We start from the raw sequence: 14929 nt of genomic DNA on the forward strand, positions 1-14929 counted from the left end.
GCTGCTCATTCACAGCGGCACTCGTTAAGAATCTATCTTTTGATTTAGTCATAGTCCATAATTATTTCAGAGTCTGCATTTTGTCAAATCCCTTTCTCACGCAGTCTTATTAAAAACTCAAATTTCACTTTTTTTTTTTCTTAATTGGATCAATACTGAGGAGAGTTATTTGGTCGAAAATGTATTCTGAGTTCATAACTCAAGCATACTAATTATAGAAGACACTCCATAAAAACTGTGTTGCAGTGAAAGCAAGGCTTTGACATGTTGGCTTAGCGAGAGCTTCTATAATACCTTGTGTGCCTCTGTTTGCAGTCACTGCCGACACCTTCCTGGTGGAGGGCAACAAGCAGGAGTATCAGCTGAGCAAGCTTATCCCCAGCACCACCTACTCCGTTGCCCTGTATGCCACTAAGGGACCGCTCACCAGCGGCACCGTCATCTCCAACTTCGTCACCCGTAAGTATCCCATCCATCCATCTACTGCATAGGTTCTCAAAGTGCGGCCCGGGGGCCAATGGCGGCCCGCGGAAACATTTCTGGCAGCCTGCGATAACATATGATAACATCTGTAAAACTGTTAAAATTGTACAACTGTACTGTGTGCTTTGAAAAGAATGAATCTCCGTTTAGTGGTGTTTAGTGGCCGTCAGGTTTTCCTGTGGTGCTTTGGTAGCTGGAATTGGCCCTGAATAAGGCCTATGCTGATAATAAGCAAGGCACACTGAGACTGTTTGTTCTAAATACTGGTAAGCTTGTACTTGAAATGGACTGCACACAGGACTGTTATATCCCACATTTGTCTGTTGAGGGTAGAGAACCCCAGGGATTGTGTGCATTGCAATTTTTCTTAAGATTTTCACAAGTTTTGCCAGGTTTAGCCTCAGTTATGAATTAAAATCTGTTTAATGCAATAAATATAAACTGTAGAGATGCAACCTGGTCATTAAAATGATTACAAATAGGATTTATTTTCCAGGTTTTTTTTTTCTCGCCCCGCCCCTTTGGCGGCCCTCAGTTCAATGTTGGGTTCCTGAATTGGCCCTCACCAATCAAAACTTTGAGAACCCCTGATCTACTGTACACGAGCGCAAGACAACGTTATGGAGAACGGTCAAATATGTCTGAATAATGGTCAAATACGTTTTGAGCTGATCTGTAATATATCACCTCAGGAAAGTCTCCTGCAAGTGTAGTTCCTGTCCAGCCCTGTCTTGCATGGCTTCTTTCAATCACTGCTCCAAGCCCACCAGCCAGTCAGGCTAATCATGATGCTAGTGACGGGTTTAAGCAGGTGCATTCAGCTGACCGGTGATGCGGAGCCTGGACAGATGGGAGCCCCAGGAGTGAGTGGACCGACCTCATTTCCACTTTCTCTGGGAACCGAGTGGAGAGACGTGGTTGCTCTTCAAGCTTGGCGTTCTAACGCCCTGTGCATTGTAGCGGCTTGATGTATGAACATGTCACACCTTACCATGTGACTACAAGGAACGGAAATGTTCCAGTTTAGCAGAGTTGGGGCAATTCAACTTTGTTTTCAGAGTTTCCAAGCAAAAAAAAAAAAAAAAAGCCCCAGTCAGCAAGACATTGATTTCCCAGTGGGAGTTGAGATGCAGCACCGTTCCCCCGATCTCCTTTGCAATGAAGCAGAGAGAGCACAGCTATTGTGGCGGGGGAGGGGTGGGGTGGGGGCCTCTACAGATGCTCCACACACCAGGAACCTGAGAACCAATGCTTTACTTATTTCCCTTACTCACCGGAAAGGTCTTTCAAAGGCAGTAGACCTCATCCTTAATCAACCCGGCTTTCTGTGAATACTTCATTAGTTTACATTGTTTAGAGGAAATTAATTTGCACTTTGAAAAGTCACAGACCATTGACTTTACCACCCCGATGTCAGCTTTTTTTTTTCGACAAAATCTCGACGTGCAGTCCCCTTTAATGGCGTCTGCTTGGCTTTGCCCAACTTCAATCGCTTTTGTTAGCAAATTTAATGCCAATTTAATCACACAGCAGATATGCTCTAATAACATCGTTCAGCTAAGTCCTGCTATGCTCTGATAAAAATGAACAATGAATCCATGGCCCACAATGAACGACAGCAGCGCCCAAAAAAACCCAAACATCTTCAATAATTCTTTTATCTCTTGACTTCCTCTTTCTATCTGACAGTGTCATGCTTTTTGGCAGCTTTGGATGTGATTGTGGAGCTCATGGGAAAAGAGCCTAAAACTGGGCAGATCTGCTGTTTGTTCTCACACTTGGACAAGAGTTTCATTCTACAATCTAAATGCAAATATGCAGGGTCATGATGATGGACTTGTCTGGCATATCATAGCTTTGTACATCATGCACGTCTGTTGAAAGCTTTAACTGAGGTAGTTACAGGGAAAATATTGCAGTAACAATACATTTACCGGTAGTTGTTTACCAATGTCAATTAATGTTTTATTTAGTACTCGGTGCCCTATTCATATGATTTCTCAGGTTAGGCCTACCTCTGAGAAGCAAGTGCTGCCTCATTGGAACAAATTGTCGACACAAACTCCCACCATGAGATCAAGAAAGAGGGGGAGGAGGCGTGTCTATCATTGCCATCTGAAACAAGATTTGTGCGAATGGAAACGACAGCTCACTGGCCGTCAGTGTGTGGCGAAGCCTCCCAGGTGCACGGGAGAGTGGCGGTCTGTCAGATAAGGCTTCTCGCAACGCTACCTGCTCCCGCTCCACACCCACGGCATGTCATTTTCCCCCAGATTGCAGAGGGGCTGTCACTATAACTTACGCGTCTCAGCTGGCTCGTCCAGAGGTTATCGGTGTGTTAACATGCGGCTAATGGCCGCGCTGTCGCCGTCCCTCAACTGTGCTCAACACCTGCTGGGTAGAAGGGTCGAGAGGAAGGGGGAGGAGGCGGGCATGGACTGTTGGGTTGGAAGGTGAGGGGGGGGTGGAAGGGGAGAGTGGGGGGGGGGTGCTCATCAGGCCGACGAGGGCCATACTTGTAAGTCTGTGTGTCGAGCCGCTGAGTAACTGACTGTCATCCCCCGTCTGGTCCCGCAGCCATGGACGCCCCGCAGAACCTGACGGCCAGCGAGGTCAACCACCGGAGTGCTCTCATCTCCTGGCAACCGCCCCTTGCCGACATCGACAACTACATGCTGACGTACAAGTCTGCTGACGGCAGTCGCAAGGCAAGTGCAAATCACTCAGCAGTGCTCAGCTCCTGTACAGCGAGCGTGTCGGAGTGTGTGGATATGCGTGTTGCATTGGGGATGAGCAAGATGTTGCAAGAGTCGCAGAAAGGTTCCATAATAATGTTCAGTTTCCTTCATTCATTTTTAAACAAGGCAATTTATGTCTGCAAGCCAAATATCAATTAGGTGTTCCATAATACCAGCATGAGTGCAACATTTAATTTATGCAATTGCTTTAAGACTTGCAGCTTGCAGATGATACATTCAGACAGTTCTTTTCAGTAGACCAAGGTTAACTGTCTGATGTGCACATTATGAAACAATATTCCAGCCCTATAGCCTTGGAGAGGAAACACTTTACATATTCATACATTTTCATTTGCTACATAATTATCCCTCATTTTAATTAAAATCTTTAAAGTAGGCTAGATCAAACTTCATCAAATAAACTAGCAGGGTCATCTGAGATGGGATTTGTTTTTTTAATGACAAAAACGCTTTCCGCTTTCCACTTTCCACTGATTTACTTCATATCAGTGTCAATTGTAATCAGCCCCTATGTACCCCTACCATGTGTCCCTCTGATCCCAGTGGTTTTGGTAGAGCACTGATTTGACCTACTGATAAGGTGATTATTTGTTATGAGCCTACATACTGAATTGGCTGAACTAAACAGCATTGATAAAGAAGGTTTCATATGTGATATTTCCAGTCTTATAGCTTGTGGCTCTGAGAGAGGCCTAAGCCCAATCTGGACTGAACGTGCCATAGTTGTGCCACTCCAAGACCGTGTCATGTGGGCATTGCTTGTGTTTGTCCAGTGGGTGTCAGTGGTGTGCAGTGTTACTGTCCAGCCCATGGATTCCTCCCCTAAACCTCTGCACTCAGGGGTGACTGTTGTCAACACATACATTGGTAGAATTTACAGTCGACCTAACACATGTTCAGGAGGTGGACCTACTCGGACATCATTTAGAATGAAAAGCACATAGTGTACCTCTCAAGTCTGTGCCAGCAGAACCATGGCAACCGGAATAATAGGACTTCAAACAACAGAAGCATGCACTTACGGGTATGGATAGAAGGGTGCACAGATAGCTCAGCTATAACACAAGAGCTAACAGCCTGCAAGCTTCCACCAGGATATGAGCAATGAAGGTCCCAGCCCACGCCAAGTGCCTGATGCTTCATTTACTTCACAGTGCCCTACGGTGCAGTTCTGTGCCAAGCTCTAAGTCATCATCACCTTATGAATCACCTGAATGACAGTCTCCCGCATTATCCTGTAAACAGTGACTGACATTTTAACTTCATTCTAGGGCTGCCTCACTGCATAATTCAGGCAACATATTTCTTAAAAAGGGCAATTTCCCCCCCAAAATGGCTGAATATTTTATCCCGCCCTCATATATTTTATGTGTGCCATGGCTCAGAGCCATGGCAATGGCATTGGCTTACACTGCTGTCACTCGTAGCCCACTTAGGGAACAGATTGTTGTTTGGTCTTCACAGAAAGATGGAAAAAAGACAGAAGAATATAAATATGGAAAGGAGCTCTTTGATACTTTAATAACAGATTGTTTTGATAAGAGTGTATTTGTTGAAAAAGAAGGAAATGAGCCAGAAAACAAGTGAAAGAAACAAAGCTGTCAAGAGTTTAAGACTAAAATAGATTTCCTTCCTGTTCCATCGTTCAATGCCCTGACCTGATAAGGTTCATTTGCCCAGGCAGGGGACTTGATGTTTTGATACTAGTCAAGGGAGGAAAGCTAAGGGGGAGAGGAACATGAAATGACTTTTGGAGTGTATTGATGTACTGTATTAGGTACTGTTTTGAGTTTTGCAAGCGTTTTTTTGTTTTTGTCTTTTCTTTTCAGTCACAAGATTATGTTTTTCTTTCTGGGTCATGCTTCAGTCAGACGTATCGAACACAACAGTCCCCTAGTGAGGTACATCAGTGATGTACTTCACACTGCTCATGTTTTTTTCTCCATCTTGGTTTTAGACAGAGAGAGAGAGAGAGAGAGAGAGAGAGAGAGAGAGAGAGAGAGAGAGAAAGAGAAGGGGTATTTGGAACACTGGGCTGATGCTGTTTGTCTGGTCCCCAGGAGCTGATCCTGGATGCTGAGGACACGTGGATCCGCCTGGAGGGCCTGGCCGAGACTACGGAGTACACGGTGCGGCTGCAGGCGGCGCGGGGCCTGGAGACCAGCGCCATCGTCTCCACTTCCTTCACCACCGGTACGGATAGCCAGGGGGCACTCTCACCCCTCACCCGAACCTAAGTAGCCGAAGTAGCAGTTAGCCTTTACTCACTCACACAAGGCGTTCAGTCCTGAACCAAGCTGAAATACGCTGGTACACAAAATGTCTGATTTTAATTCATATTTGCAAGGCCTTTTAATCTCCCTCTTGGTTTAAGAGATGGATAAACACCGAAGTCAAGTAGCTGCACTCCCCCTAAACCACAACACTGTTTGCTATTGTTTTGCTTGTCCTCATTACATTTTGATGTTGCTCACTGGAGTGTTTTCAATGCATAATTCAGAGCCGCAGTTCTGTTATGTTAACCCACAAACCTACCGTCTCCTCCTACGCCAGTGTTTAGTTTTAGCAAACAACAGTGCTTTAATGCCTCTGAAGTAGACCAGGGGCCAATGTGGCCCTCCTTCTCCTGCAGGTGGAGGCGAAGAATAGGTACACTCCTTGCATGAATGCTTGACCTGCTCTCCAGTAACAATGCAACTGCAGCTCTTGTAACCTCTTTCTGCCCCCTTACACCACCACCCACCCCCACCGCCACAGGAAACCGTCTGTTCGCCACCCCGCAGAATTGCGCCCAGCACCTGCTGAACGGCGAGACCCTGAGCGGCGTCTACACCATCTACATCAACAGAGACCAGAGCCAGGGTGTGCAGGTCTACTGCGACATGACCACCGACGGAGGGGGCTGGCTCGTAAGTCCCCCCCCACCCCCCACACACACACACACACAAAAAAAACGGTTCACATTTTACATGGTGCCTTAGTGAAACCACACTTATGTCCCATACCAGTACTTAAAGTCTAAACCTTTGAGCAGTTTTTTGGTGTTTTCGTTTAGGGAATATTGTGTTCAGGGAATATTGTGTATATTAGAATGTTTGCATTATTGTGCATGGCTATTAATGCCTCATTGCTGCTTACAATGTTTCATTTTGTTTTTGTTATTGAAGGGCATTTATTTTTGGTAATTTCATTTAAATTGATGGTAATTTTTTATTGATGATCGGCCTATTCTGTATGTTGCTTGGCATCACGTAACCAGACCTTGCTGGTGGTTGCTGTATTTCAGGTTTTCCAGAGACGCCAGAATGGCCTGACGGACTTCTCCAGGAAATGGAGTGACTACCGGAGTGGTTTTGGCAACCTGGAGGACGAGTTTTGGCTAGGTGAGTTGGTGTCTAGCAGCACTAACCTCTAGTGTGCCCACCATGGAGGGATATTTGGGCAAGCTGACCTGGCTTCCTAAATATTTTAGTGGAATGGAATGGGATATTTAACCCAATTATGTTGCCTGCAAAATTGAATTTTTACCACCTAAAGAGATTTCGTTGCCTTTCTACATGACGAAAAAAACATATTTTTTATTTACTGATGGTCATTTCAGGCCATGGGCACTGGGGCCAGATTCAGTTTCTGAAATGAGCACAGATCCATCATTAAACAGCTGTGTCCAGTGTTCCACTCTCACCTTATCTAACATTCAGCAGGTCTCACACTGCTCCTCACACACATACACACTCACACTCCCCCTCTCTTTCTCTCTCTCTCTCTCTCTCTCTCTCTCTCTCTCTCTCTCTCTCTCTCCCGCTCTCTCTCTCTCTCTCTCTCTCTCCCGCTCTCTCTCTCTTTCTCTCTCTCTCTCTCTCTCTCTCTCTCTCTCTCTCTCTCTCTCTGTGTGTGTATGTGTTTCTGTCTGTCTGTCTGTCTGTGTCTTTGTGTGTGTGTGTGTGTGTGTGTGTGTGTCCCTTCATTTGGGACAATAGATCCATGCTTGTCAGTAATGAAGTGTGTCCAGCTTTGAATTTTTTTTAAATGTGTATTGTTTAGAGGAAAATTTCCAATTTCATACATAACAATTCCTCCTGTTTCTACATCTCTGCTCTGTGGGTATGTTTCTGCAAAGCTCATTACAACTCTCCAAACACTTTCATTAGAAATGAATAGTTCCTTCATGACCCAGTTTGTATAGCTTTGTTTTGTCATGGCGATAAAAAATGCATGAATATCATTAAGCTATTTTTGTTTATTTCGACTCCTCGGTATCATTGGATGAATATCAATGAGATATTTCTGTTTGTTTCCTATTTGAAAGAGGACCATGAATCATTAAGGGGCTCAGGACTCAGTCATCAGACAGTGCTCTGCCGTCATGCCCTGCCTTTGCACATGTATAGACATATATAGAAGCCCGTTTCCGCCACTTGACAAAAAAAAACTGCCAGATACTAAGTCAAAATTATGAGATTTAAAGTCATAATTATGAGATTTAAAGTCGTATGAGATTTTAAGTCAAAATTATGAGATTTAAGTCATAATTATGAGATATAAAGTCGTAATTTTGAGATTTAAAGTCGTAATTATGATATTTAAAGTCATAATTATGAGATTTAAAGTCATAATTACGACTTTAAATTTCAAAATTACAACTTTATTTCTCATAATTAAGAGATCGAAGTCGAAATTTCGAGATTATTAACCCAGGAAGTGAACCCAAAAGGTCATGAGCTGTTGCTTGCTGTTCTGCCAGAGCCCTCTGGTCCTGCTCAGTTTAGCTAGTTGTAGTTTAGACATAAAACTGTAAGGCTACTGTTTGCACACTGTAGCCTAACAGTTTATTTCAGCAATGTCTTTAGAGGTATAATCAACAGGCATCGTTACGACTTTAAATCTCAAAATTGAGACTTTATTTCTCATAATTAAGAGATTTCAATTCATAATTACGACTTTAAATAGGGTTGCCAACTTTCTGATATGAAAATAAGGAACGGGGGGGGGGGCTATACTTCAGTACACTGGCATCCAGTCAGTTACTGGGGTCGGGGGGGTATTAATATAAGCTATGTGGTGTGTGTGTGTGTGTGTGTGTGTGTGTGTGTGTGTGTGTGTGTATTGCAAAACGTATATAAAAAATAAGACATTTATATATTTCTATAAGTGTTATAAGTCTTAGGACTACTGCATTTATTAATAGATATGGAAAGGTGTGACATTTATTGTAAGCTGAACTGTCAGACAGGGGACAAAGAATGAGACATGGGGAGACAGACTTAATGTTAAAGTAGGGGAGTTAAAAACAGACTAAATGTTAAAGTAGGGGAGTTAAAAACAGACTAAATGTTAAAGTAGGGGAGTTAAAAACAGACTTAATGTTAAAGTAGGGGAGTTAAAAACAGACTAAATGTTAAAGTAGAGGAGTTAAAGGTGTGAATCAACAGGAAAAGGTAAAGGACCATAACCATATTTATGACCAAGGAAAAGGGAAGTAGACCACGTATGGCCGAGAAGGGAAATCACGGAACCTTCACAGGCCAGACATGAAGGAGCCATTCCACTAATCATGATCAGAATGTCATTAGGAACAAAGTCTCACATTACATCAGATTGGAAAGTACTGTAAAACCCAAATTACACATAAGACATAAAATACACATATTTTTAATGTACAAACAGGGAAAGGTTTCCACCGGTCATGGATTTGCACAAGTTGATTCTCAATAATACGGAACAAAATGTGTTTCGTATCAGTTCAATACGGAACACATCTTTTTCCTTTCAAATACGGTTGGCAACCCTAACTTTAAATCTCAATTATGACTTTAAATCTCATAATTATGACCTTAAATCTCATAATTACGACTTTATATCCCATAATTATGACTTTAAATCTCATAATTACGACTTTAAATCTCATAATTTTGACTTTAAATATCATAATTACAACTTTAAATCTCATAATTATGACTTTAAATCTCATAATTTTGACTTAAAATCTCATAATTTTGACTTAGTATCTGGCAGTTTTTTTTTCAAGTGGCGTAAACAGGCTTCCATAGACATAGGATACAGGTTGCCAGTGTTGGAATGTAAAATAAAGGACATTTATTCTCACAATGTGGCTTTTGAGAAATTCTGAATTCAGAATTTGTCCAGCTCGCTATTAATAACCTTTTATGGAAACTTCAGAGGGAAAACTCCAGTCTGTCGAGTAGCGCTTCACCCTGAGCACAAAGCAGACAAACTGAAATAAACGTTACATGTTGTGAAGCATTCAGTGTACCAGTCAGAAGTGACCTGGTGCTCTATAAATCAGATATTTTTCCTTTCTAATCGTACCAAACATAGATCCTTTTAGACATGTCCTAAACTGTCATCAAAGCCGATGTATGATTTGGAGCAAGTATTGGAATCTGTGTAGATATGTGTCCTCTTAGAGTATCTCTGACCTTTTAATTGATGAGGGGAAAGCCTAATCCCTTTTCTGCATTGGTTTGCCAAATCACATTGCTGTAATATCAGCACAAGCTGATGCTGAAGATTGATAAGCTCTTAAATGTGAAGGCCATATTGTTTCCATCTGCGGCCATGGAACCAAACTAACCCAGTGTTGTAAATTATCGTTTCAATAACGCAACACATTCCCCTAGCTCCTTGACCTGCTGCTGTGCAAATAATGGCCAATTTAAGGAAACACTAAATGGTCCATTGCAAGTAAATTTGCTGGTTGAGACGATTAGCTTGTTTTAATTTTCTCCCTCATTTCTTTTGAATTCAGGAGCAGGTCATAAAATGATAGGAGATTACACTATAGAATATTCAGTATAATATTGTATTAACCAGAACTGATTAACACTGCCTCCTGATGCACTTTTAATCCTTTATAATTAAGCAAATTGAAAGTCAGTGTTATCTGTGTCACACAGTGTGATAGTCCACTTTTATACTGTAAATGAGGCTTCCCTCTGTGTTTTTTACAAATCGGAATATGGCTATGGCTTCTCTCCTATCACTGTGGGCCTGCAAGGTTTGTAATGTTGATTTCTATCTCAGCTGCTGTCGCTCCAGCACAGCTCAGTATCTTTCTTTCTTTAAGTGAAGACAACTTTATGCCCATCCCCTACGTTGCCGAACTGCTCGACAGATATTGGAAATGTCCTAAATCCTAAATTACTACATAGCCGATTTCTTTTTTTCTTTCTGAGAAAAAAAGAGAGAAATCAGATTTCTCATCTTTTTATAGCCCAGTCTGAGGCGTTTTGGGAGGATGTGATGTAATCAGCCAGCTTTTTGGTTCTTATCGCCTCTGTTTGTCCAGGAGGACAGGTGAGGAAAAAGGACTGCAGGGACAAACTGACTGACAGGGGAAAGCTTTGACTTCGCATGGCATCTTCTTATCTACATGCGGCACATGTTTAGGGAGGGGGAAGGGGCGTTGTAGGGGGCATCTGTGAGTGGGTGTGCCAGGGATGCAGAGACGACGTGCTTGTTGAAGTGTGCGTTTTTTTCTCCCCCTCCAATTCAGGCTTGGACAACATTCAGAGGATTTCATCTCAAGGACGTTACGAGATGCGGATCGACATGAAAGATGGACAGGAGTCCGTGTATGCCACCTACGATAAGTTTGTCCTCGGGGATGCCAGGAGCCTCTACAAACTGAGGATAGGGGAGTACAACGGCACGGCAGGTAACAAAGGCGGTGCCAAGCTCATTAGCTTTTTGCATTACTGCTTGCGTGAGTGGTTGCGGTTACTACTTTGGTTACTACTGGGTTACTAATTGGTAACTACTTAGTGGTTATGGTTTGCCTACTTTGTTTTTTCAATGGCCATTTATTTATTTCCCGCTCTAAAAAGGTCAGATTCTAAAACGGTACGCTGCTCAGAACCCAAGCGGTATATTGTACCAATAATTAAATACTCATCAGATATGTGAGCAGGTGCCATGTAGCTTAAGGATTGCTTGATCAGCACTGCTGCTGTGTCACTCTTACCAGACCAGTCGTACGTAAATGATGTGATATTAAAGCATGCTGACATTTCTAGCTGATTAAACAGCCTATGTTGAAATAAGAACTCAATCTAATCAAAGTAAAAAACTAAGTCTAATCAAACAGTCACTGTGAAAAGAGACTGAGTCTTAAAACACGGCCACTTGTCTCCTTGGTTACAGGCGACTCGCTCACCTACCACCAGGGCCGACCCTTCTCCACCAAGGACAGGGACAATGACATTGCCGTGACCAACTGTGCGCTCTCCTACAAAGGGGCCTGGTGGTACAAGAACTGCCACCGGGCCAACCTCAACGGCAAGTACGGGGAGTCCAGACACAGTCAGGTGAGCACAGCCCTCTTCCAAGCTGCTCCTCAGGGTGCACACACTGCACACAGCAGCTGTGAAAGTCTAACTGATAAGCCCATATGCAGAGAACAACAGGAAAGGGAAACCACAGCCAAGACAAGGAACCTCCTGCAAGAGTTGTGGGTTAGTCATGCAAGTCTGGCCGATTTATTGTGTCACGTCTATTCTCGAAAGCGATGTGGAAGTTCTGTATTAGTGGTGATGGATGTCCTTAAAGTTAGTACGCCTATCAATGTTAGTTTAAAACATTCAAAATGACCTGGAAATAGCTTTAGAATGTGAATAAAATAACCATTTTGGCGTAGGTGCGTTCCTTCCAAGTCAGCGTCTACATCTAGCTCCTTTAGCGCTCCACACCTGGAGAATGCCACTACCCCAGCTGTTGTGGTGCCTGCTCCAGTCCTAGTGAAGACTGAGCAGATTTGGCCAGACTGCACTGTGAGTTCAAGCGTGTCAGGGAAAGCTCTGTACGGTAAACCATAATGAAATATTGAGTGCATCTAATTGTGACACGATGAGATCTGCACTGTGTGGATGAATATGAATAAGTGACAGGGGCTCTTTCTCTCTCTCTCTCTCTCTCTCTCTCTCTCTCTCTCTCAGAATCAGATTATCTCTGTCTCTCTCTCTCACCCACTCACTCACTCACTCTGTCTCTCTCTCAGTCTGAACTGGGTTCAGCAAGTCAGTAGACTCTTACATCAGTGTCTGGGAAATAAACAGTATTTTGTCTTGTCTTAAGGGCATCTTAACAGAGAGTGTGTATTGACTGTCACCCCAGAACACATATTCTGATAGATAAGATTACATTTGTAATCAATTTGACTCTACTGTTTCAATCCATTTCAGTACCTGAACAGTACCTGTACATACTGATAGATTACGACCAAACAAAAGCCTGACCCCCACTTCGGACCCTGTTGATTCCCTGTCTAATGGCATCTCTGTTTTTTGCAGGGTATTAACTGGTACCACTGGAAAGGACATGAGTTCTCCATCCCATTCGTGGAGATGAAGATGCGGCCATTTAACTACCGGAGCATAAGTGGAAAGCGCAGGCGGTCTACCCCTTTATAATCCCCCCGTAATCTCATCCTCTAACCCCCTCCTCTTGTTTCGCTGGTTGTCCCTATTTTTACACAGAATGGGAGAAGGATAGGTAAAGCTGTGTCATTTATTTACAAATGATGACAAAAAAGACAACACAGTCCATAGAAGAGCTGTAGTTTTAAGGCTGTTTCTTTTATGTAAAACAGGTAGTGCTACCTACCTTGGAGAGTTGAGGGCTGTACAGATGTTACCCACACACTGCACATGCCCTCAAGAAAAATAAATCTATATATATAAAAGTAACATCACGAGCCAGAAAAATCAGAGAAGCTGTTATTTTTTTCCTGTTTGAGAAAAAAAGACTTTAAGAAAAGAAACAAAAAAACATAATGCCCTTAAGATGCCTCTATTTTTATAACTGATATTGTAACTGAATACATGTGATCACTCCATGAAGCTTCGCCTTCTTTAGTCAGATTAGTGACTATTGTTTGAGTGGAATGCTCTATGACCAGCCATTGTAGATTTGCATTTAGTATGAACTGAAATCTACTTTGTAGCCCCTGGTTTGCTTTATTCGTAATTATAGCTATAGGTTTGTAATTACACAAAAATGTAAATACCTGAAGAGGTCACATGGCAAATCTATAAAGTCCTTTTATTGTGCAAGAAAAGAGTCCCTATATTTCAAGCCCATTTCTCTTTTGTTCCTCACAAGAGAGCCAAAGATGTGCGTAAGAGCATTACTAAAAAATACAAATGTATTATTCAGTTAATCAATTTATTGGCTAGAATTGCTAAAATGTAACAATTTTATTTATATTATTTGAAGTAAATGCACCCATGAATGACCCTACCCAGCTAATTGTTAGAGAATGCCCATAAAATATTCATATTTACTTCAACCATCTACATTGCAATCCTAACCGCATAATAGCTATACAAGTCAGTAAGTTGTTGATTAAATTGTGTTTTTGTGCTTTTATTATTTCAGAAAGGTGCTTTGTTCCTGCTCTTTTGTTGTGGGTTTACTGAACATTACCTTAGATTTCAGTATGTAACTGACCACCAAGAAATCTGTCTAAAAAAAAAAAAAAACAATCCCTCTCATCTGCACCCATTTCAGTGTATTTTGAAAAACAGCGCTTATAGAGAGTAAGATGTTCCAGCAACGCCCACTGCACCTTTGCATCCTGTCCATGCCTCTGCGTGGTTTAATGTTCTTATTCCTTTCCATTTGAAATTGTCAGTGACTCCATGTTCCTGTGTGTCCTCTAGACTATTAGCATGTGCTATAAGTGCAGGGAAGAGCCCAGTCGGTCTTACCGTCCATGGTAGATGCCAAGAAACTTTGACACATCTCAAAACCTCCGCTCTAACCGCCCCTGACTTATGCAGCAAGTCACACAAGGCGCTAAAACCGTTTAGCATGCCAACAATATGATTAATGTCACCAGCGCAACCGAGGAAATGTGTCACGATAACGTCTCGAGAAAGAAGTGTTTGTTTTTCTTCTCTGGAACAAATTGACCAGATAGAAAGCGACACATGGCAGGCAGTGGCAGAGTGAACTCTGACAAGAGTGGCTGGCGATCCCTTGAAGGAGTTCTTCTTTTAAAAGCTAGAGTAGGATGTGTATTTGCTCAGTAGATTGCCTTTGCCTCAATGTATTTTGTACAGGATATGAAAATTATGGCTTTATGGAGAACTGTAGACGGAAGACTGTAACAGATGCAATGTCCCTTTGTGCTTTCTGATAAGTGTTGTATTTTATGTTTACTCAAACAATGTGATTTTACCTCAAGAAGTATAACTTTTCAGCACATTTGACACCCATATGCCTACATTACCAATAACCACTTTATTTAAAATCTGAAGATATTTCATAATCTTCTAACAAACAGTGATGTAACCTAAACCATGTATGTATGTTTTGTTTAGTAATTCAGGCTTTCCTCCACGTTGGTGGAGAAGTCTTATTTCACCTCGCAATTCCTCTTTTTATTTCAGATCGTATTTTGTTGGTTTGTGTGTCTGCTTTCAACAAAATGCAAATGTGATTAAGCCCAGTTGCAAAGAGTAATGGATAACACAGAGAACTGGAAATGCAAGAGTGAGGCCCATAATTAACAGTAATGTATTCATGCATACAAAACATGAACAGTATCAAACGTAGACCCATTTTATGACATTACACTTCAGCGCATAATCAGGTTTGAATGTTGTTGTTCTGCTTTGATTTGATGTGTGCAGATCTGCAGTATAAATGATTGATATTTCACCAGG

The 14929-nt window shown here is 42.2% G+C and overlaps 1 protein-coding gene across 1 annotated transcript in view; it reads left to right on the forward strand.

Moving 5' to 3' along the window:
• The window catches only part of tnr (tenascin R (restrictin, janusin)), a 36015-nt gene extending 21086 nt beyond the window's left edge, over positions 1-14929 (forward strand). The window contains exons 14-21 of the mRNA XM_076293302.1: positions 316-459; positions 3061-3191; positions 5303-5435; positions 6000-6151; positions 6529-6625; positions 10759-10920; positions 11406-11569; positions 12551-14929. Of these exons, the coding sequence (XP_076149417.1) occupies positions 316-459; positions 3061-3191; positions 5303-5435; positions 6000-6151; positions 6529-6625; positions 10759-10920; positions 11406-11569; positions 12551-12670 (1103 nt within the window). The 3' untranslated portion in view covers positions 12671-14929. The remainder of the gene's footprint in view (positions 1-315; positions 460-3060; positions 3192-5302; positions 5436-5999; positions 6152-6528; positions 6626-10758; positions 10921-11405; positions 11570-12550) is intronic.

Source organism: Alosa pseudoharengus, unplaced genomic scaffold, assembly GCF_046254945.1.
Source record: "Alosa pseudoharengus isolate Yale_2024_CS ecotype anadromous, Long Island Sound unplaced genomic scaffold, YU_APseudo_1.1 YU_APseudo_1.1_scf_2, whole genome shotgun sequence".
Lineage (NCBI taxonomy): Eukaryota > Metazoa > Chordata > Actinopteri > Clupeiformes > Clupeidae > Alosa > Alosa pseudoharengus.